This window comes from Ceratotherium simum, chromosome 16 (genome assembly GCF_057802395.1).
Source record: "Ceratotherium simum simum isolate JZ-2026a chromosome 16, ASM5780239v1, whole genome shotgun sequence".
In the NCBI taxonomy this organism is placed as follows: Eukaryota; Metazoa; Chordata; class Mammalia; order Perissodactyla; family Rhinocerotidae; genus Ceratotherium; species Ceratotherium simum.
The window spans coordinates 1,514,551-1,537,523 of record NC_141915.1 but is presented as its reverse complement, the minus strand read 5'-3'; the positions used below and the strand labels follow the sequence as shown (position 1 = coordinate 1,537,523).

At 57.5% G+C, this 22,973-nt stretch overlaps 1 protein-coding gene across 2 annotated transcripts; it reads right to left on the bottom strand.

The window, feature by feature from the left end:
* Window positions 1–1,395: 1,395 nt before the first annotated feature.
* Window positions 1,396–22,973, bottom strand: DRG2 (developmentally regulated GTP binding protein 2). 2 transcript variants are annotated; one of them, XM_004432994.3, is made up of 13 exons: window positions 22,812–22,973; window positions 19,199–19,359; window positions 13,187–13,276; window positions 12,495–12,555; window positions 10,802–10,892; window positions 10,106–10,178; window positions 9,927–10,017; window positions 8,972–9,069; window positions 8,490–8,566; window positions 7,065–7,153; window positions 6,183–6,241; window positions 2,536–2,589; window positions 1,396–2,201 (listed from the first exon to the last, which is right to left on the bottom strand). In XM_004432994.3, exons 1-13 carry the CDS (start codon window positions 22,873–22,875, stop codon window positions 2,115–2,117), a joined length of 1,095 nt encoding a protein of 364 aa, XP_004433051.1. In that variant the 5' UTR covers window positions 22,876–22,973; the 3' UTR covers window positions 1,396–2,114. The 2 variants fall into 2 exon arrangements, with proteins under 2 accessions (XP_004433051.1, XP_087296423.1); XM_087440297.1 differs by lacking the exon at window positions 7,065–7,153.

Below are 22,973 nucleotides of genomic sequence, written 5' to 3'. Positions count from 1 at the left end.
TGATCCATGGACACACAGACCAGGCCCAGGAAACAAGCCCCTCCAAGGTAAGGAACAGTGGCTCAGTAGCTGGAGCCTTTCACGCTGCCTGCCCTGAGCCCACACTGCCTGAGGATGCCGCGACCTCCAGCCAGGCCGCATGTACCACCCTTTCTTGGCCAGCTTGGGGACAGAATAGGCCTCGATCTAAAGCCCTATGAATGCAGGGCCCTTTCCTACTATGAGGCAGGAAGTGGCAGTGACCATTCCCCAGGCAGAAACCCTCACTGAGGAGCTCATGGCCATGCCTCGTAGCAGTGGAGAGAGGGGCCGAGGTAAGCCACTGAGCACTTACCTGTCCTGGCATCCCACTGTCGCCAAGGGGGGATTTCATTGGCATCCTCATGTCCGTTTTATAGATGAAGAAACTGAGGCTCAGAAAAGGACCTCACAGTGAGTTAGGGGCAAGGCCCCAGTTCTGCTACTGCCCTCTTCCCTCTTCCCCTCTGCACACTGGGGGGGCAAGTGGCAGACCCCAAGGGCCCAGGGCCATTACCTGGATCTCGTGGCTTGCTCCCTGCCTGCATGCCGCCTAATGGGGGTCCTGTGGCTGGCCCCAGGAGTGCGGCTGGCCCGGCAGAGCAGCTCAGTGTTGTGGGGAAGGGAGGCCCAGCCCACCACGCCGACCGCCTGGGGCCTCATGTATATTTAATGATGTCTATTATTCCTGTTTTGTCTCTGGAAAGGAGCCTGAGCAGCTGACAGAGGAGCCAGAACAGCCTGGAAAGCAGCAGTGGGCCTGCTCCACACTCCAGCGCCGCCTGAAGACCCCCAGGGGAGCCTTGTACCCCTCCTGCTGGCCCACTGCCTGGCAGCCTCACAAAACTTGTTACCATTCACCCCCAAAAGGTGCACCTCCAGCAGGAAGCCTTCCCTACAGCTCAGAAGTCTCAGACTGTGGTTCAAATCCTGGCTTTGCACTTACAAGCTGAGTAGCCCAGGGCTGCCCCTGGAGAACAGACCTCTGTGGAGACTGCCGCGCAGCCCCGGGTAGGCAGCAGGGACTCAGCAAACACCTGCCGCCACACTGGGGCTCCTCCACTCCTGCCTCTGAGGCAGCAGAAAGTGTACCCGGCTACCCTGCTGCCACAGGGGAGCCTCCCTGCCACCCCAAAAGTTACAGGGGCCTTCTAGGGATGCTGCCCACCTCAGCAGCTGGGCCTGGCTTCAGGAGGGGCCACATCTGGGGCCTACAGCCCCTGGCCAACCCTGCAGGGCAGAGTCCGCTCTGGAAGACCCGACTCTCGTGCACCCCAGGCTTGGGCCTGCTTCCCCACAGCCCAGGCTCCACCACTCGCTCATCACCTGGCAACTGGGTTCACCAAATTTATAAAACTGGCCTCAGTCAGAACAGGAAGCGTTTTCATCCTTTATTTCAGAATGGAGAGCCGAGACAGCAGGGGTTGAGAGAACAGAGAACCCAAACTCCCAAGTCCCCACCCCCGGTGTCCGTGCAGGGCCCCGCTCCGGGGTTTGTGCTGAGCCGGGGCTGCCTGGGGGCGGTACTCCAGCACCCCACTCAGGCTACAGAGGTGTGAGCAGGGCCTTTAAAACCACTGACCTCCGGTTTCCACCACAGGGCAGCTGTGTGTGGAGGAGTGTGGGGGTTTTGTCCTGGGGAAGCCCCTCCCTGAGTGCCAGAGAAGCTGGCAGGGGCTGAGGGGCCCCCACAGTAACTTCTGCCTCCAGGGACCCAGGCAGGCCAGGTACCCCACCCCAGCACCAAAGAAAGCCATCTGCGTTAAGCCCTGGCTGGGGGTCTGGTGGACAACTTGCTCCCTTAGGGCCTGAAGGGGGCCGGGGGTGGGGGTGGGGCCCAGGGTTCCATACTCAGAACCCCCATCTGAGGAGCTGGTCTCATGGGAAATGCCCCCCACCCAAGTCCCCCAACTTCATCCTTCCCTCTGCCCCAACATATTCTTCATCATCTGCCTAGTGAAGAAACTTCTGGAAACAGCAGAGACTTAAGAGACTCTCCTGGGGTGTATTTGTATTTTTCCTGTTTGGGCTTTGGTGTGTCCCACTGGTTCCGACTCCCCAGGGAGACAAGGCGGGTGGGGGCCTGGCAGGAGCCACTACTTCTTGACGATCTGGATGACGTCCTCATGCTCCATGGTGTGGGTCAGGCCCACCCGCTGCGGGCTGTACTTGGTGCTGGTGCCCTGCATGGGGAACGGGGCAAGGGCCACATCAGCCTTGTACTGACCGAGGTCGAGGGAGCTATCGGGGAGGAAGGAGTGCGTGCTGGGTGTGTGAACATGAGTCTAAAGCAGGGGCCCCAGCACTGGAAAACCCCACAGGCCTCAGACAGGAGGACATCGCCAGGGGTCTGACCACCCCTGGATCCCAAGGTGGGAGAGGCCCGAGTCCAGGCTGGGTCAGCACGCACACCCCACCCAGTGGGACACCGTGCAGACCAGCATAAATGCCTTGCTCCTGCCTAAGCCAGGCGCTATGTTGGGCGTGACCCCAGCCACCTTCCACCCAGAGACTCACCCACACCAGCGCGTACTTGAACTGGCTGGCCAGCGACCGGTGGATGCGGTGGCACTAGAGGATGAGAGTCAGACAGCGAGATGAGGCTGCACCCAACCCCGCACCGAGCTCAGCCACACGCCCAAGCCCTGGGCATGTGCCAAGCAGCAGCAATTCCCAAGGCAGGTGCTCAAACAGCACTGGCCTTGTGTCAAGGAAGACCACGTGCTCAATCCACAGGCAGACTCATATTCACAGCTGCAGGCTGTTCTCATACCCCCTTCCAGGTTTGTCCAAGGGCTGTGGTGCCCGGTTAGGACTGTTCTTCGCAGAGGAAGGTCTGGGATCTGGCTGTCAGTGGCCCTCTGCCTGCCTTGCCTGAACAAAAGCCCTGACAGATGCTCCTTCAGATGGGCAAGGGAGGCTTTCAGGACACTTCGCCTCAGCCTGGAGTCCCCAGACCTGGTCACTGTCTCCTGGCCGGAGCTGTGACCTGGACCCGCCAGCATGTCACATCATATCCCCCCGGCCCCAGGTCAGCCCACATCCTCTAGCATTCCCGGGGAGGGCTGAGGTCATGGGATCCCAGAGCTCCGAGGAGGCTGGCAGGAGGAGACCCTGGAGGGGCAGCCAGCTCTTCCCCTGAGCACGTGGGCCCCTCGCTGCACAGTGCTGGGCGGCACTGTGGAGGCAGGCTGGGGAGAAGACGGTGGATGGTGCCTCTCCTCCCACGTGTCCACAAGCCCTCCAGGCCCTGGTCAGAGAGCAAATGCCTCCGCCCGGCTTCTGTGGGGACGCCAGGGCTGCAAGAACAGTTCCCGAGTGTAGACAGGAAGCCAGCCTGATCTGCACCTCCTCTGGGTGGCCATGGCAGAGAGGATACCGCTGCCACGCTGCCGGTGACAAGCATAGATACCCACACAATCGGTTCCAACACTTGCTATTTTCTAGAGCAGAGAATGAAATCTGATGGCCCAGAAGTCAGCTCTCGTCTGTAAATATGCATTTTATATTTATTCAGCTTGTCTAATAAAAAAAACTGAGCCCACTGGCAAAATTTACAAGGCAAGGTCACATAATCACAAGGATTCTCCTGGGACCCTGAGAGCTTCGGGAGCACTGGGCTGGTGCTCACGCCCTCAAGGCAGACGGGGCATGTACGCTCCACTTTGCGACAGCCTCACCGTGCCCTAGTGTCTCTGACACTGAGGTCAAGCATTATCAGTAAAAGCCATCTACTACTGAGCTTGTGGGAGAGAAGTATGTCTCTGGACTTGCATCTCCAGCAATGGGAGAGAACAGAAGGGCACCCAAGGCCATCTTTTTCAGTGAGGGAGAAAGCATACTGTCTGGAGATGGGAAGACTACTGCTCCTCAGCGTCCACTGTGCTTCTCGCTCCTGAGAGCCCTGCACGGTCCTCTCCGCCTCTGAGGTTTACGGCCCACGACCCTCTTGCAGGCCAGGCCTTTGTCGGCTCTCACTAAATACGTGCCAGTGGCCTGGGCTGGGTGCATTACAAAGGCCTTGGGAGGTCAGTTATCCCCCGATGAAGAAACTGAGGCACAGGGAGGCTGACAGCTAGTATAGTGGAGCCAGGGTAGGACTCCAGGTCTGCCTGGCTGCAATGTCTACCTGGTTCATCTACTTTGGGTCCCTGTTGTCAGCCTTCAGGCAGGCCTTTAGATACGCTCCATGGCACCTGGGACAGTTGGGTGTCCTGGGAGGGAGGCAACTGTGGCGAGGGCACGCAGGGACGATTGAAGAGCAGGCCTCTCTGGGACAAAGTCCAGGCTCTGGGGCAAGGCCTCTAAAGCTCTTCACCCCCCTGCTGGCCCCTCCTCACCCTCCTGACCACGCTGCCAGCCTCTCCTCACCCTCCTGACCACCCTGCCGGCCTCTCCTGACCACCCCGCCGGCCCCTCCTCACCAGCCTTCCAGCCCCTCTTCACCTGCCAGCCCCTCCTAATCACCTTGCCAGCCCCTCCTCACCCTTGGGTCCAGCACCTGCTGCCTGTGACCCTCTGTGCCAGCTGATGGCAACAAGCCAGCATTTCTCACATTCGCTCCTGCCCCTTGGCCTCTGCACCTGTCATTCCCACTGCCTGGAACAACCTTCCGCTATCTCCTGCTTTTCTTCCCTGGAGTGGCTGAAGCATCACATCCTCTTAGGCAAGTGGCCAAGGGCCCGAGAGGGTTGAGGGAAGTGGCCAGAAGGTGCAGGGTAATCCCAAGCAAGGCCAGTACTCATGGCACCTGTGTCAGCAGCCTGCCGGGCCCCCAGCAGAAGACGCTGCAGTCACGGGTTCTGAAATAGGCCCAGGGGACAGGGACTCCCTCATGGAGCTCCTTGTGAGCCATGTAAGGGATCCGGGAGGGGTCTCCTTGGCCTCTGCCTAGCACTCGAGCCTTCAAGGCCAAGCCCTGTCCCATTTGTATCAGCATCTCTAGGCCAGCAGAGGCCTCAGGCTGGCCCTGCCAAATGGACGAATGCATGAGATCAAACTGCAGGCCCACCCACCACGGGCCACAGCACAGATCCTGAGAAGAAATGAGCCAGAGGAAAATAAAACAAAGGAAACAAAAGCACAAGAATACGGCCGTGTGACCTGGAGCCTCAGCCCGGGTTCTCAGGCCATCACCTGCCCCTGCAGGGCCCAATGCACTTGCATAGAAGACAGACAGGGTCATGTCCAGGGGGCAGAGTGACCCCCGGGCCTCCAACAAAGCTCCAGACCCAAACACACACCCTCCCTCTCCGAGCCCACAGGCTCAGCCAGAGCCCTTCCACTTAGGGGCTTCTGCACACCCCGCTCCCCTGCCTGGGGGCTTCCCCCACCCCCAACTCCTCACTGTCAGGGCCCGCTTGCTCTCCAGGCCCGCTCAGGTCGCCTCCTCCACGACCTCCTGGCTTCTCTGTGTAGACTTGGCGCCACCTTTCGCCACTCGCCATCCTCCTCCTTCACTGCACTCACCTTTGTGTGCAACTGCTTAGCTCTGAGACTGGGGGTTTCACATCTGTTGACCCCAAAGGACCCCGATTCTGGCAGGAACTGGGGCTACTTTGTTTATCGTTGATGCTCAATAAACGCATGCTGAGTGCAGGAAGCATTCAGAGCCATCCCCGGGCTGGGGGGCAGGATGTGGGAGTAGGGAGGGGCAGGTCACTCTGGGGCAGAATGGGGGACAGGAAGCCAGTAGGGGCCAAGGGCATGGAAGGCGGCAACTTGGAGCCCTAGGCCAGCCCTGGGGAAACACGAGGTGGAGTAAAATACGGAAGTGCCCAGGGCAGCAGCTCTCCTGGAACGAACACCCCAATAGCTGTGGCCCTGAGGACCCTGCAGCACAGGGACAGGACAGGACAGAGACGACCACTGCTTCCTGGACATCTACCAAGCTCCAGGCAGCATGCCGAGCACTTCACACGCTTGACCTCGAGCAATGCCCACTCCTAACGCCAGTGGGGTAGGCAGAAGCATCCCTGTCTTACAGGAGAGGCACGACGTGCAGCTAGGAAGGGGGTCGGGGTGCAACCCCAGGCCTAACTCCAGAGCGTGCCCTCAGCCACTCTGCCACCGCAGCCTCTCAGCTAAGGGCATGTCAGGCAGAGCCCCTCAGATGGGATGGAGGGCTCCCGACATCCTTGTCTGGACAGGCATCGTCAACTCACCACGTGCTCCACGGAGGCCCCTTTCCGGAGGATGATGGCGTCTGTGAAGTCTGGCCTCTCTGCATAAGGGCGGGGGGGGCGGGGGACAACAGGGAATCAAGCACAGTCATGGGCCCATGCTGCTTTGTGATTCCCTTCCATAAGGGAACAGAGGCCCTCCCGGCCCCCAGCCTTGGCTTAACCTTCCCCCGACCATTTGGCACACCCTTGCTATAGATCCCCGTGTAGTCTTCCACAACCTTGACCTTAACACAGAAAATCTAAATAAATCTAAGTCCAGGATTCAAACTGCCTGCAACCCCCTCAGCCATGAGAGCCCCGACTGAGACGAGCCACGTAGAGCGTCTGGACTGAACTGGTAAGACGTGACAGCTGCTGGTGGCCAGTCAGGGGCAGCTGCATCTCTTCTCTTGCCAACTGGGTCAAGGTCGACGCAAACTTCCAGAACTCAGCGGGTAGGTCCCGGGGTGTGCGACGTGTGCACACAGGGGATGGGGTCACGGGGAAGGCTCCTGTGTATTCCAGTCGCCTAAAGTCCTGACATGGGGCCTGCCACTGCTAGGGGAGGTCAGGACGGGGCCACTGCTGTAGCCGGTGGGGAACTCCAGGACAGCCTCCATCCCACTGCCCACGCAGCCCCACATGGCACCCTCAAGACCAGCAGCCCCAGAACTTGGCATTCTTTGCTATAAGGGCTCAGGCCAAGGTCTCTACCAGCCTGAGCTGGGGCGGTGCCGGCTCTGAGATGGGAGAAAAGCTGAGACGTGTACAAGACCAGTGGGGCCGGGGCACTGGGCCTCTGGGTACACGTGCAGGGCCTGGCAGCCGTCTAGGGAGAGTGAGGCTCAGCCTGTTTCTCAGGCCACATGCCACACAACTCACGTCCTCTCTTCTTGGTGTAGATGCAGGTCAGGGCCAAATACTCCCAAAGCATCTCGAGCAAGTAGTCGAGGTTCAGCTTCATGCCACAGCTACCGGGGAGGAAGGCGGCCAGTCAGAGGAGCCCCACGGGCTGAGAGGCCGGGGTTCTCTGCTTTCCCACTGCTGCAGAGGACAACCTCCATCTGGCTGGGCACAGGCACCCAGGCCAGTGTGGCCCAGATGGCGCCAGTGGGGAATCAAGCCCACAGTTCTGATGGCAGCTTGACACTTCAGCTGCCAATGCCTCTAGTCACCAATCACGATCACACCCAAGCAAGCTCAGCTGTCTCTCCTGGGGATCACAGCTGCGCTCTGTGAAGGGCACAAGGCATCGCTAATTGACACAGGGTGCCTGGAGGCTGGGCTTCCCTCCTGGCACCTGGCGAGGGGCTCTGATAGGATTGTGGGCAGAGGATGACAATGCAGAGCTCCCCACTCTCGAGAGGCAGGAGGGGCTGCGAAAGAGCCCAAGGCAGCCCAGCATGGTTTTCAGTGATGGGGTGGCCTTCGGTTTGATGGCCTGTAGTGGTATGACCCTGAGCGGTTATCCTGACCTCCACTGAGGTGTTGTGAGCACAAGCAGGTAAAGGCGTGCCATTTAGGTGTTCTCACGCCCTGAGGAAGCCCATGTCCTCAGGCAGCCCCTGAGGGAGCCTGGGATGCAGGAGGAGAGGAACCGAGGCTGTCCTGCGGGAAGGACGCCCGCTCTCTGCTGCCCTTTGTGGCAGCTGGCAATGCCCAGGAAATGGTCCTCACACTTGGGTCCAGGACCCTCACCCATCATTGGCACCAGTCACCCCGCGTGGTCCCTGAGCATCTCACTCCCCATAAGCCAAGCCTCACTGTGAAGCTACAGAGCGCCTTGTCTGAGCTGGGAAACCAGCAGAGTGGAACACCCCAGTCAATCTGCCCAAAAGAGAACCCCGCAGCAGGTGGGAAGTGAGCACACGGCCCTCAGCCAGAGCGCAGGCGGCACCCTCAGGACCACCCTCGAGGAAGGGCAGGGAGGGGGTGGCCAAGGACGGTCCCACCTGCCTGAAGACTTCAGTTCCCTTTTCCCTCCCCACTGTGGTGACAGAAGCCACATCTTCCAGAGCGTCGGGAGCAGCCGGCTCACACTCTGGGGCTTTCTGGGGGTCTGCAGGTAACTACTAAGCCTCTGAACCATTTATCTTGGTGGATGAAATCATTCTGTTTCCTTAACCTGAGCCCACCCCACACCACTCACCCTGCCCATGCCAATTCAGGGTGGGATGGGCCAAGGTCACCAGCAGCTACCAGGATGGTCTGTGCCCTGGGCCGTGAGCCGAGGTGGTTGGGAGGCCTGACTGCCAGGCTCACACACACAGAAAGGACAGAAGGGCAGCAGGATGCTGGGAGCCTCACCTGATGACCACACTGTTGGGTTTCCGGGCCAGACGGTCCACTTCTTCCATTGAGATCTGGTCAATTTTGTTATAAACCTGGGATTGAAAAGATGGAGGTGGGTGCTGGGGAAGGAAAGGAACAAAGCAGCGCAGGAACAGGGCCCCAGACAGCCACAGCCTCCACATGGCTCCGCCCCTGCGCTCTGAGGCACGAGGGGAGGGGGCTGATGCTAGGTGTCTTCCCTCCCCTCGGTGCCTCAAGGATGGGGAAAGGCTGAAGGGCCCTGGGGCCACGGGCCCCCAGAAGGAAAGGCTGGGCTAGAACGCCTGTGCCAAGCTAAACACGTCTGGCAGGTTCAAGCAGCCCCGAGGGTAGCGGGGAGGGGAAGGTGGAGACGGCTCCAGGCTCCCTGCTCCTCTCAGACCCTGTCTTCCATTGAGGTCAGCCAGGGACAAGGGCCCCCTCCCACACGGGCACCCTGTGGGGTTGGCGCCACTTACATACAAGCAGGGCATGTACACGCGGTTGCCCACGATCACATCGATGAACTCATCTGGGGAGCAGTCTTCTCGGAAGAGCACTTCCGCGTTGAAGATCTCTGAGAGGCTCAGGTTAAGGGCCACCTGCGTGCCAGCAGCCCCTCGTGCCCCCGTCAGGAAATACGCTGCTCGAACGGACCTCGGAAGTTATCTGCTTTTGAGGCTTTATAAAATTTTAAAGTTTGGGGAGCTCCCTCATTTTTCTTCAAAAGGAACCACAATATGTAAACATTTCAATCAATAGTTTGAATCTTCACTATTAGGCAAGAGAAATAACATGTTTGCCAGAATCCCCAAAGCACCTCAGTGGAACCCCAGGTTTCAGTGCAGGAGCAGCGTCTGCGAGCACTGCTCTCACCCAGCTCCCCCGCATGCAGCACCCTCCTCTGGGGCCCATCCTGCCTCTGCACGCACACCCACAGTCACGGGGCCTTATCACCTCACTAGACAGCCTGTCCACCACGAGTTCTCCCTGTGCTGAGCTCAACTCTGCCTCTGGGGCCCCGCCCTGGCATCCGGGGCCTAGGACTCCCCCAGCTCCCCGACAATACTTGAGCAGTGTGCACAAAGGCTTCTCCAGGCCAGGAACCCACGGTCCTCCGGGGCTGTTTCCCTCACCACCTCGTCTTCCTTCCAGATGTAACTGGCCACAGCGCCTAGTCCCCAGCAAGAAGCCAGGAAGCAAGCCACTGTTGAGTGTGTGGCTGCAGCCCCACCAGCCTGGTGAGCCGGGAGGCAAGGGGGACAGGAAGTGCCTCGAGTCTGCCGGCTGCAGCTGTCCTGGAGCTGCTCAGAGGGAGACGAGGTGGCTCAGGTGGTCTGCTGGCACCCTGGGCCAGGGGCCTCCTGCCCCAGGCTGCCCCACCCTGCCCTGAGGGCTGTGGGCCCTGCCTCGCCGCTCTTCCGGGAAGGATACTGTATTCATGCAGGATCAGCTGCACCAGCTTTTCCGAGCACTGGGTCAGCGTGACTGTTGAGTTAAAGGAGATGCCACCACCCTTCTTGGGCTGAAGGAGGAGAGAGGGAGAGCTGCTGACCAAGGGGCAGCTGCCAGCTGAGGCAGTCCCAAACCTGCCCACAGGGGAGGGGCCTCACCTTGAAGTAGATGTTGGGCTTGTGCTTGTTGAGGCGGATGCCCACTGACTCCAGCTCCTTCTCCAGCAGAGACCTGGGTGCCCAGGAGCAGGCTGTGCAGCTTCCACATTACACAGGGAGTGCCCTTCCACCAGACAGAGACCAACGCCCTCCTCTACCCCCCACCAGCAGCCCGGATCATCCCTTCCCAAATAGCCCAAGGCTGACAGGAAGGAGCCTCTGGACCTTCTGCCCAGTCTTAGGGGCGACCGGCTGGGTCTGTGGTCGGTTTGCAGAGGCAGTCCTGCCAATTAGCTAGCAGGCCAGGACATGAACAAGGCTTCTGCTGCTCGGGGCTGGACCCCTGGCGGGATGTAGGCAGTGACTGGGGCACCCGGGCCTCTGCAGGCAGAGGCCAGAGCCAGGACAGCCTGTGCTGTCAAGGAGCATCCAGCAGGGGCTTCAGCTGGCACAGCCCCCAGCCTCTAGACACCTCTGTGCCAGACGCAGGCCTTTCGGAGAGGACGCTCCAAGCTGACTGCACTGGGTTTACCCTGGGGGCAATCCTGCCACTACTCCCACACGTGAGAGGGCCAAGGCCCCTCACACCGCCCACCATGAGCTCAGAGACACACCAGCTCGAGCCCCAGTGTTCCCCCGCCACACCGAGGGGCCTCCCCAGACACGTCAGCCTGCCCCCTGCCCCACTGTGCGGACCTCTGCACCTCTCCCTTAGTGGCGTCCAGCATCATGATGACAACGTCAGCTGTGCGCGCCACAGCAATCACCTGCCGGCCACGGCCTTTCCCTGGACAGGTGGAAGGGATGTGGTTACACAGTGACATAGGTAGGACCCATGTGACACCTACCAGCCCATGGCGCCCCAGACTCCTGCCCTTTTCAGACCTGCCACGGTCTCTGCCACCTGCCAACCCCAGGCTGTGATTTCCTTGGCATTTTTCTTTAAGCCACGGGCTGCTTCACTCGTTGGAGACTTGTTTTAGAAGGAAATCGACACCCTCACCTTAGGAGGAGTTCCGTCCTCCCCCTGCCCCTGCTGTGCAGCAGGCCCTTGCTAAGTGCTTCACGAACATTTCCTCACTTAATCCTCAGAACTGTCCTGTATCGTCAGCGTTATCAAGCCCATTTTACAGATGAGAAAACTGAGGCATGGCTGAGAGCTACTCAGTCACTTGCCCAAGATCACAAAGCTAGTGTGGTACCAGCATTTGCCTCTCCTTTCCGGAAAACTGGGTGATAGAACCCACCCACCTGGGGCTGCAGAAAGGATCACACAAGACAACACGGGACGAGGTGCTTTAGGAACTGCCACACAAAGATCAGACCCTGTCACCAGAGAAGTCAGGCATCTTGCTAAGGTCACATGGCAAGTTGGGCCTGAGGTCACAGCACCAGATCCAAACAGTGTGGGTTCCAACCATGACCTGCCTCCTCTTCTGCGAATCAGGGGCTGAACCAGGTGATCTCCCGGCCCGCTGCCCGACTCTCACCGGTGTGTTTCCCTGACAGCGGCCAGATCACCCCCAGGCCCTATCAGGCTGGCTGGGATGGCGGGCTCCTGGGGGACCACCACCATTCCTCCCACCCCTATATAAGCAGGCAGGACCTCGCCCCGATGAAGGTGGTGGGGCATGGGAGGGGGCAGAAGAGAGACGGCAGCTGGACCCCCAGGGAGGAGGCCCAGCAGGGCGGGCTGCAGAGCCAGAGAGCCAGGCTCCAGCATCAGCCCTAGCACTTTCAGGCGGACAGTCGTTTGGGGCAGACCCTTTACCTTTCCATCCCTGGGGTCCCTCCCGGCTACGAGAAGGAAATGATGACATGTCCTAAGTCCCAGGGCTACCTGAGGGGTCAGTGAGACAACGGTCAGCACACAGCCCGGCACTTAGAAGTGCTGGGTGACCATCAGCTGGTAAGCGTCTCTGCAAATGCTGCAGGCAGCCACCGGCCACCACAAGCCACAGGCATGTTCCCACCTCAAAACACAAAACAAAACAACAAAGGGCAGGGCTCCAGGACTAGGAGCGTGGTCCGAGCTGACCAGCTGACAAGTGTCCATTCCTCACAGGCGTCCATCCAGTGGCATGGCGGAGCATGTGGAGTGAAGCGGAATTCAAACCTGCCTGGAGAGCTGTGTGACCTTGGGCAAGTCATTTCACCTCGCTGGGCCTCAGTTTCCTCGGCTTTAAGATGGGGCCTTATGGGAGGCCAGAGTCCCTTAAGTCAGAGCACTGAGCAGTAGGAGGGGTTGCGAGCCTACCCCTACCCATCACCCTCCACAGCCACCCCCAATTTTAACAGTGAGGCCAATACACCCAACACCCAGAGTGGAAGAGGGCGCCCAGGTGCTGAGTGCCACCCTGTCTCCCAACCGCCTGCTCCCACCTCCCACCTTGCGCTGCGCCTTCAATGATTCCAGGAAGGTCCAGGAGCTGGATGTTGGCTCCTTTGTACTAGGAAGCAGAAGAGAAGAAGGTAAACTGAGGATGGGTCAGCGCTGGGACGGGCCTGCCTGAACTCAGGACACCTAAAACAGCCTGCGGTCCAGCGGCTATGGGAAACCCAGGGTCCGCCTCCGGGGCCAAGCCTAAGCCTCGTCACTGCCCCAGCCCGGCACATCCTGTGAGCTGAAGAGCCACCTGGGGGGACGCTTGAGTTTTTACAAACCCATAACACTCATCACTGATGGTAACAGCTCTTCACAAACAAATCACTTCACTGTGGGAGGCTCAAGGCCACAGGACCCCAGCTGCCCAAGGCTCCGAAGCCTCGTGGGAAACAGAAGGATCCAGCCAACCAGCAATGAGTGACCCGAGCTGGGGTGGTGTGGGGCAGTGGTGCAAAAGGGCACCAGGGAGAGCTGCCATATGCTGGCTTGATTTCGGGTATTAGTCAGGTTCCAGGACTGGCCAGGCATCCTGGGGTCCCAGCAGCCAGACTCCCCAGAGACGCCGGTGCTTGAGGGCAAAGCAGCTCAGTTCAGAGCCTTCCCCCAACAAGGACACCCACACAAAACATACATATACACAATCGCAGACGCAACCACACACGCTGTCCCCTGGGATCCAGCAAACCCCAACTTACTTCAATGACCCCAGGGATACACGTCAGGGTCGTGAATTCATATGACGCAGCTTCACTGGCTGTGGAGGTCATCAGACTCAAGAAGGTGGACTAGGAGAGAAAGGAGGTCATTGCAGTGAGGAGGCTAGTCCCAGCCTCCTTGGAGGATCCCCACAGGCTGGGAGCCTGCCGTGCAGGCAGCAGGGAGATCTTCCTCCCCCTCGGCTTGGTAATCCTGGTGGGTGTGAAGAGAACAGCTGGAAAAGGCACCTCTGGCCCTGCCCGGGGGGGTTCAGGCAGCAGAGGGCCCCTCTGTTCCTTGGAGGTCTCAAGGCCTGTCTTAGGCGGACACAGGAACCTAGTTTCTAAGTGAGTTCCCCGACTAAATCAAGGGCCCTTCCTTAGCTCCACAAAACCCTCCAGAGCCTCCTGGGCCCCAGGGAACTTTAAGCAGGAGACAGCCCCATGGCACTCAGAGTTTCTGCTCACCCAGGGAAGGTGAGGAGATGTGCAAGGAGATATCGACCTTCCGGTCTGAGACAGAGCCAGATGTGGAAGAAGGTGCTGCGAGGAAGGGAGGGGTAAGCTGGGAAGGATCTGGACGGGAACACTTATGTCACAGTTCGCTGCGGGCACAGGGCTGTGACCTGGCTGGGAGTTAGAGAGACCCTGCCCTGGATTCCACCTCTGCTGGTGGACGCTGGGCAAGAAACTTCATCCTTTAGCTTCAGAGTCTTCAGAGGTAGACTGGACACGCACCCAGTCCCTACCTCGTGGGGCTGCGTGGGCATAAAGGAGATGATAAGGCACGTGGTGCACCAGTCTCAGAGCACAGTGAGACCGCAGTGATGGACAGTGTGGCCCAGAGGCCAGCAAAGCAGAAGGCTGCGCCAGGAGGGGAAGAAACCCAGCCCTGGCCTCCCAGCCCCATCCTAGTCAGCAGGGCACCTGGAACAAGAAGCCTGAGATGCAGCTGCAAGAGGCCCGTGCCGCCTGGACCCTGCCCCCTCACTGGCAAGCAGGAAGGGGGACACATCTCACTCACACACCCTCAGACCTCTGAAACCCAGAATGGGGCATGTGAAGGAAACACAGGCCTCACATCCAGAAACTCTCTGCCCTGAGGACCTCTTGCAACCTTGAGGAAGGATAAAAACCTTGTAGGGTGGACAGGTATGGGTAGACAGGGTGGCCCCAAGAGCAATGGCTGCCAAGACACTCAACAATGGCTACTGGATGCCAACTTGGAGGACACTCCCAATCCTGTCTGGCCTCTGCAGGAGAGAGGCCTGGGCCTTCCCATGGTCGGGGAGCACAGATTCTCAACAGGGCGGTGGGATCTGGCCACAGGGCCCAGACCCCAGGGGCACAGCCCTTGGTAACTAGAGCAGCTTCTCCCAGCCTGGGCTTCTCACCTGGGAAAGAAGCCCTTGACAGGCTGGAAAATAAAATCAAAAGAAAAGGCTAAAACTAATGAGTCCATAATAACACCTGAAGAGTTAAAGCCTGAAAATACTCACCTGTCGCCCTGTGGGACAGCTCTGAACCCACCATCTTGCTTGGTCACTTAAGTGCAACACACAAGCATCTGTCCTGCCTTTCCAGGAGCAACTTTTTCAGGGTACCCAAACAGCCCACACTGCTGAGAGAAGCGCTAGCTTACAGAGGGATGTCAGCTGACAGGTGAGGAAGGAACAAGAGAACTAGAAAATCGACATTTGACAACGTTAATAAGAACCCCCAGGCAAGCACAGTCCACGGGTGTCAGAGCCACTAAAAGGGTGTTGCCAGGGCCTGAGCTCTGCGAGCCACCACAGTGACACCCTGCAGGGGACTTTCTGGTTGCTGGGGGGTGGGAGAATGTAACTATACAGAGGAGACACATGGTGTTCCTCCTCTTAACCCAGTGGTTCTGGTAACACAACCAGCTCTCAGGGGCTTTCGGGCATGGCACAAACGAGGTACACACCGTCTCCCACGTGGAACCTGCCAACACAGACCTGCTTTCCACCTGGCTTTCGGCTCACAGGAAATACAATAAACAGATGAACAAGCTAACGCACCCCACGATGAGGCAAGCAGACAACTCCAGAGCAAGGACCTTCTGCGAGTCAGAGAGCCAGGGTCTTGACAAAGTTCTAGATTAAAGCAGACATAGGGACAACACATGCAGGGGCCACATGTGGTCCCAGAACGGACCCTAGTTTGGGCAGACCGGCTGCAAAGGTCATTTGGGGTAACTGCTGACATCAGAATGTGGCCTGGGCTCTAGAGGAAGACTGGATGACCGCTCACTTTATTTGGTGTGATATTACAGTTTGTGGCTAAGTAGGAAAATGTCCTTATTCTCTGGAGATACAAGCTTAAACATTTAGGGGTGAAGGGTCATGAAGCATGACGTCTACAGTTTATTCTCAAATGGTTCAGTCAAAACAAAAACAACCCCCCACGCGCATACACACAAATATAGAGAGACAGCAATACGGAGAAACGCCAGTAATCGACACACCTAGACAGAGGGTATGTCGTGCTGGTTCTTTCACCTCTTCTGCAGGTTTGGATGCCTTTATTACTCAAAAGTGGGAAAAATGAGAAAGGACCAAAAAGGCAGAGGGGGAGCTGGAAGCCATGCCAGGACTGAAGACTGTGAGGGTGGTCAGCTGGCAGAGGGCACGCCTGGGGGCAGTCCCGGCCCTCTTCCGCTGGACGGTCTCCTGCAGTGGGGGTGTCAGCTCCTCCCCAGGGGCTGAAGCAGGAGGCCCCTGAGCCACTGTGTCCAGCTTTGCGGAGCTGGGAGTGAGGAGCACCCAGTCACTAGAGGTCTTTGAGCTCAGGCCGGGAAACTGCAAGTAAAAGGGTGCTCACGTTCTCTGGAAGGGTTGAGAAGGGCAGGCTAGAGGAGCTACAAGTGGCTTGGAGGAGCAGGAGCTGCAGGGTTTCCAGTGTATTTTATAACTTTCCCCCACAGCAACCTCCCTTCCTCATTCCACCTGGCTCAGACGATAACTAAAGTGACAGGGTATTTCCTGGGCCCACACCAATGGAGGACAAAGAAAAAAAAGCACGCAGCTGGGGACCGAGAGTAAAATCCAACTGGGGTGAGTGTTCCTGAAGATCACCAAGCACTTAATGCCATCAAGAAGGAATTCTTCTGCAGATTTCGAAGCAGAGACCAGTCTGACTCCAATCTGCATCTGCCCCAGCACACAGCCCAGCTCTGACACAGCCATGTGTGTGGCGGTACGTGAGCAGACACTAGGTGACGCTCCTAACTGTCCCCAGATGGAGTCAGCTAGAGCTTCTTTGCAGGGCAACTAGCAGTGCTGATGGCCATTTTTGTTTTCTTTTATTTGGTGAGGAAGATTAGCCCCGAGCTAACATCTGTGCCCATCTTCCTCTATTTTATGTGGGACGCCTGCCACAGCATGGCTTGATGAGCGGTACGCAGGTCTGTGCCCAGGATTTGAACTGCGAACCCCAGGCCACGGAAGCGAAGCACATGAACTTAACCACTACGCCACCGGGCCAGCCCCTCGATGGCCATTTCTAAAACCCACAAACCCCTCAGCCACCATGCTCACTTCCAGGAAGGCTTCCTCCAGAAACACCAGCTCGAGGGTGCAAAGATTCAAGCACGAGGATGGTTACTACAGCACTGTGTGGTCGAATAGAAGCCCGGGGACAACCTAGCTACCATCGACCAGTAAGGGAAGGAACATACTGTTGGTGATATGACCACAGCGGGGGATTCCAGGCAGCCGTTAACAGACGAGGTAACTCCACTGTATGAACATGACACATATTCACGGTGAAGTGCAAATGCCAGTGGCAGATGTAGATATGATCCGATTTTCACTGTGTGCGTGGGAAGGAGTCAGAGAGCAGATCAACCCCCACCCCCATTACATAGGCAGAGGGAAAACGAAGGCAAGAAAACACATGGACAGCACAGAGCATCCTCCCCGCCTGCAGCAAGCACTCAAGAGACGGCAGCCATTACCAACCTCCCCTAGGCGTGGCCCAGAGCAATGGGGTCAACACATTTTTCAGCTGAACTGATTTCAAGGCTCCTCCACCTGCACCTGGTCCAAGCCCCCTGGCCGTTCTCACTCGGCCTACACCTGAGCAGCCTCTTCACCGGCCTCCCTGCCTCCACCCTTACCCCAGCCTATTATCCCACAACAGCCAGAGTGATCCTGTCACAAAGGAAGTCAGCAACCCAGATCTTGGTTTCTAAATACCATTCTCCACTAAGAGGATCAGGGCTTCTTGGGAAAACAGCCAATTCTAGGGCTGGGGCAGGGAACATACAAGCTGAGCCCGAAGCATCTTGCAGTACCAGAAAGTAAGGAAGTGCTCAAAACACAACAGGAGGACGTCGAAGAAGCCACCTGAACTAGCCCCAGAGCTAGAAGAAGCTGAGTAACAACATAACACAGCACAGGGTGGAACGCAAAGTACAAGATACATTCCCAGGAGTCTATACTGATATAAGTAAGTGGGAGAGAAGAGGCAACCTCCTATGCAGAAGAACTCGGAATAATTTGTGTGGCTACCCCCCCTCGAGGCGGTGGCCCCAACTCCCCACTCCTGACGTGGGCTGCACAAGCGACTTCCCTCCTGAGAGGAGAGTGTGCACAGGGGAGGGACACAGGGACCTCACAGTGCAGACCCTGACGCACATGGCCGCAGCCCTGGGTTCAAGGTCAGCACCAGGGGAGACAAGCCCTCTGAGAGTGTGTGCCCTGGACAGGTGACACAAATGTCGCTTCACCTGTCTCTTCCTCCCAAAAGCCCACAGTCCCAGTCCAGCCGTGAGAAAAACACCAGACAAATCTCCACTGGGAGATGTTCCACAAAACAGCTGACCAGCACCTCTCCAAACTGTCCAAGTCCTCAAATCAAGGCAAGTCTAAGAAAAGGTCTAGAGGATCCTAAGGAGACAGGACAACTGAATGTAATGTGGGATCCTGGGTGGGATCCTGGGACAGAAAAAGGACATTAGGGAAAAACTGAGGAAATCTGAATCAAGTGTGGACTTTCATTAATAATAACAGGTCAATACTGACTCATTAGCAGCAACAAGTACACTCTACTAATGGAAGATGTAACAGCAGAGGACAGCGGGGGCAGCGCACGCGGGGACTCTCTGTAGCATCTTTGCAATTTTTCTGTAAATCTAAGACTACTCTAAAATTTAAAATTTATTAAAAAAAAAAAAAGCCAGTCAGTTCAGTCCCTTTTCTGCTCAAAACTCTGCAATGATGTCTAACTTCCCACATAAAAATTAAATACGGATTTTACACTAAACTGAGACGCCTTTGGTTTTACCGAAGAAACCTTCTGGAAAAATCTGCAGCGGCTCCCGCTTCACTCAAAGCCAAAGTAGTATGGCAGCCCACAAGGCCTCTCTAACTCATCTCCTGCTGCCCTGTTGGCCACTCAGTCAGAGCCCGCTGCCCGGGGCCCCTGTGAACATACCAAGCAAGCTCCACTTATGGCCTTTGACTCACCATCCTCTCTGCCTGGAATGTTCTCTCCTGAGGGCTCTGCAAACTCCCACCCCTCCTTCAGGCCTCTGCTCAACTATCTGCTCACCAGAGCAGCCTTCCTGGACCCCTGACATAAACTGGCGGGACCTCAGCCCCCAACCCCGCACACCATCCAGAGAGTCCTCACCACCTGATCTCCTACTCTATTGCTTACTGTCTCTTCTCCACCAGGAACTGGGCTTCTGTGGGGGCAGGGACAGAACCGTCCTCGTCCCTGCCGTATCTCCAGCACCTGGTGTGGTGCCTGGCACACGGTGCACGCTCAGCAAGTGTCTGTGCACGATGGATGAGCCAGAGACCAGAGCCAGAGTGGAGCCACTTCTGCTGGAGAGAGGACACCGTTCGCTACGTCAGGACGATAAAGGGGCAGGCTGGGTCTTCTCGGTCCCCGGAGCTGATTCAGAAAGGCAGTGAGAGGAGGCAGTCATGTCTGAAAGGAGACAACCTGCCTTCCTCCACGGCCCACATGACCATCACTGACCTTACCCACAGAGGGGAATCCAATCAGTGCCACGCGGGCGTCTCCTGACTTCATGACATCGAAGCCCTCTCCTTTGGATGAGGCTGACTTGGACGGTTCCAGGAGCTGGGCCCGATACTTGGCGAGTTTTGCTTTCAGCAGGCCCAGGTGATACTCAGTGGCTAAAGGACGTAAAGCAAGACAGAAGGTAAGTGTCCAGCGTACCCAAGCCCTGTGGGCGGGGGGGTGGCCCCTCCACACAACCAAATGCTGGCCGGGAACATCAGAGCCAGACAGCAATCGTCAAGGAGATCAGGAAAGAAAAAACCACCCCTCTGCTTAAAATGCCCCCTTGGCCTCTCCATTCAGAATAAAAACGAGTCTCTTTACTGGGACCTCACGACCCCTCTCACATCAGTGGTTCCCAACAGGGGCAGCAGCACTCCCTGGGGCTTTCCGCAGGATGTTCTCTGTTGTCACTGTCATGGTGAAATCCTCACAGGCATTTATCAGGCAGGGGAGCCAGCTACCCTACAAGGTGTGAGTCAGCCCAGCAATCAGGAACTGTCCGTGTCCCACGTGAACTGTCACGTCCCGAAGACACCCACAGAGGGAAACCAGGGGCAGGACCACCTGTGCCTAGAGCCTGACTGTTTCACACATAAACACAGGGCGTTTGTTACAGCGTTAATAAACATGGAAACTTCCAGAAACGCAACTCCTGTGTGAAGGGAAGACTGGAGCATATTTTGTTTGAGACCTTACCTAGATGCTCACCACCTTGGGAGCCCAGGCTGCCCACAGCGATGACTCCCATGGGCACCCAAGTCGCCAACAACGCACCGCGGTGGTCTGCATTGTGGCCGCCCCACGCCCAGTGATTCTCCCCAGAGTGCGCGAGCACCTCATCGCTCCACCGTAACCTCACTACACCGTGGCTGGGCCCCAACACTTACATACTGAAATAAACACTACCTTAATTACAAGTTACTTCCCTTTTTCTCCTCCTTTATGCTACCATCAGGGCATTATACTGATTTTTTCAAATTGTGTGTGTACAAAAGTTACACTATTGATGGGGAGCTGCGTTTCAGGACAGTAAAGAGGGTGTTACAAAATCTTCGCTACAAAAGGGGGTTGTGGCCAGGTGACCTGGTCCCTGGCTTCTTCCCCAACATCTCCTACCACGCTCCCTTTTATCTGCTACATTTCAGCCACAGTGGCTGTCTTTTTGTTTCTTCAGAACATGCTGACCCCATTCCTGCCTCAGGACCTTTACACTTGCTGTTCCCTCCATTTCAACCTTATCTTCCCAGGGCTGGCTCCTTCTCAACATCTGAGGCTCAGTTCAAAGGTCATCTCTTCAAAGAGGCCTCCCTTGCCTGGCCTCAGGAAGCAATGTCATGCAGAGGTTAAGAGCCTGTGATGCAATCCCACCCTGCCATTACTGGCCATTTTACTTTGGAAAAGGTAACGTTAATCTTCTTGTGCATCAGTTTCTCAACCTGCAAAATAGGGATGTTAACAGTAAGAACTACTCCTGTAAGGCTTAAAGAAAGCACTAAGAACAACGACTAGCACATAGTAAGCGCCCAACAAAAGTTGGTTACTGTTATTATCTACAGTAACCCCCACCTGTCCCTAAGCCCCCCTCTGCCTCATGACCCTGTTTACTGTCTTCACGGCTCTTATCACTATTTGAAACTACTTAGTTTCTTCATTTCCCTCACTCCAGTAGGGCAGGGTCCCCAGCTTCCGGCAGCACAGCATGGGGCGGGTGTTGGGGAAATGTTTTACCAACTGAATGAGGGAACTGACAGCAGTGAGAAATGGGCAAGATGGGTTCAGCAGTCAGGTTCACACGGGCCTTCCCGTCACCCCAGCTCATGAGACCCTGAGCAGCTCCGAAGGGAAGGACTAGGTCTTCACCGTTTCATCGCCTTTACATCACCTCCTCTGCCACTGCCAAAGAGGCAGCATCTCTAGCCCCCCTGCCACCTTCCTTGAGCCCTGTAGATGATACTCCACAGGGCAGTCAGAGGAAACTTTTAAACAAAAATCAGACTATGTCTCTCCCCTGCTTAACAGCCTCCACTAGCTTCCACTGCCCTTAGAACACAACTCAGACTCTTTTCCATGACCTACAAGGCCCTACGTGATCGGCCCTCTCCTTTCCCATCACTGCACTCCAGCCCCAGACCTTCAAATCCTTGAACAAGCCAAGTTTGTTACTGCCTCAGGGCCTTTGCACCAGCTGTTTCCTCTGCCAGAACACTCTTCCCCCAGATCTTTGCATGGCTGGTTCCTGCGTCTCATTCTGGTCTCAGCTCAAACATCCCCACCTCATGGTGGTCTTCTCTGACCATTCCACCTTAGTAGGCCCAGCCCCCACCCCCGCTACTCTTACTATATCACCCTGCTTTGTTTTCACAGCATTTATCACTGGCTGAAATTATCTTGTTCATTTAGTTACTAGCTTACAGACTGTCCACTGGAAGATGAGTCTGTGAGGGCAGGGACATGCCTGCTGTGTTCACTGCTTTAACCGCAGCGCCTAGCACAAAGTAAGAGCTCAGTGAAGATTTACAGAATGAAAGAATGCAGGAAGCGCCTCAACGCCTCAGCCTTCAGAACTAGGTGGAGCCAAAGGAGGACAGACACTGAGACCAGCCACCCAGCGTTCCTTGCTCCCGCTTCTGCAACCCCACAGCAGGACTGGCCAGGCACTGGGCCCCACCCACCTCGGCCAACTCCATCTCCCATTGCTCCTTCTGACCCAGACTGTCCTCCTCACTGTCCCCTGAACACACCATGCTCACCTCCACTCCCACGCCCTTGCCTCAGGGGAGCCCCCACCTGCAATACACTCCCCTCAACCAGCTCAAGTCCCACTTCCTCCTGGAAGCCTTCTTGGGTGTCACTCTCCTCTCCTCCCCTCTCTTCTCTGGCTCCTCTGGCCCTTAGGATCTGAAGTCCAGACTCGATGCTTCATTATGTGCTCTCTACGTTGGGGCTTCACTTTACATAGCTAGCGCTCACCACGTGCCCAGGGCCTTGCAACACTGTCTGAGTTAACTCAGCTGTGAGCTAGGATGGGACAGGGGATTATTATTCTCATCTGCAGAAGAGGACACTGAGGCTCAAGGAGGTGAGGTGGCTTTCCGCGCTTTCACAGCAGGCGTGGTGGGGCCAGGGTTCAATCCCGGCCCCCAGACTCCAGAGCCCTGCCTGCCTGCCTCCGCTGCACCTACCGGCTGCGGGCTAGGAGAGGCTGCACCTGCGCGAGGGCTTCTCCCCGGCCTCTCGGCAAAAAAGGGGAGGGCACCAGCTCCCCGGGCCCGGCCACCAGGAGCCGGGGTTCGAGGCCCGAGCCTGCCTCTCTCTGCCCGGGTCAGACGCTAGCTCTGCGAGCTGGGACTTCACTCGGTCACCCGGTCCCCCACTGCTCAGATCGCTCAGGGGTCGTCCGCAATCGGACCCGGGCGGGGGACCCGGTCCCGTCTGGCCCCGCCCGCCTCGGGCGCTGGGCGGCCGGCCACTCCTCAGCGGCCTCCGGCCCGCTCGGCCCCAACGCCGGGGCTACCGCGCCGTTTTACAGACAGGGAAACCGAGGCCCCGCCGCGCCGGCCCTCACCCTTGTTCTTCTGCGTCCGAGCAATCTCCTTCTCGATCTCGGAGATCTTCTCCAGGATCCCCATGGCGGCGGCTGCACTGGGCGAACCGACGGGCCACGGCGGCACCGGGAGCTCCGGCCAGGCGGCGGCGGCGGCGGCGGAAGAGCGTGCGCCCGGAAGCC

What these genes read in the sequence shown, in the direction of transcription:
- DRG2 (XM_004432994.3), bottom strand. Translation starts at nt 22,875, where the DNA reads ATGGGGATCCTGGAGAAGATCTCCGAGATCGAGAAGGAGATTGCTCGG. An exon ending in GCTGATCCTGCATGAATACA is followed by an intron (nt 9,070 to 9,926) that starts GTATCCTTCCCG and finishes TGAGCCTCTCAG; the next exon opens with AGATCTTCAACGCGGAAGTG. An exon ending in GGGCCTCCGTGGAGCACGTG is followed by an intron (nt 2,590 to 6,182) that starts GTGAGTTGACGA and finishes CTCATCCTCTAG; the next exon opens with TGCCACCGCATCCACCGGTC.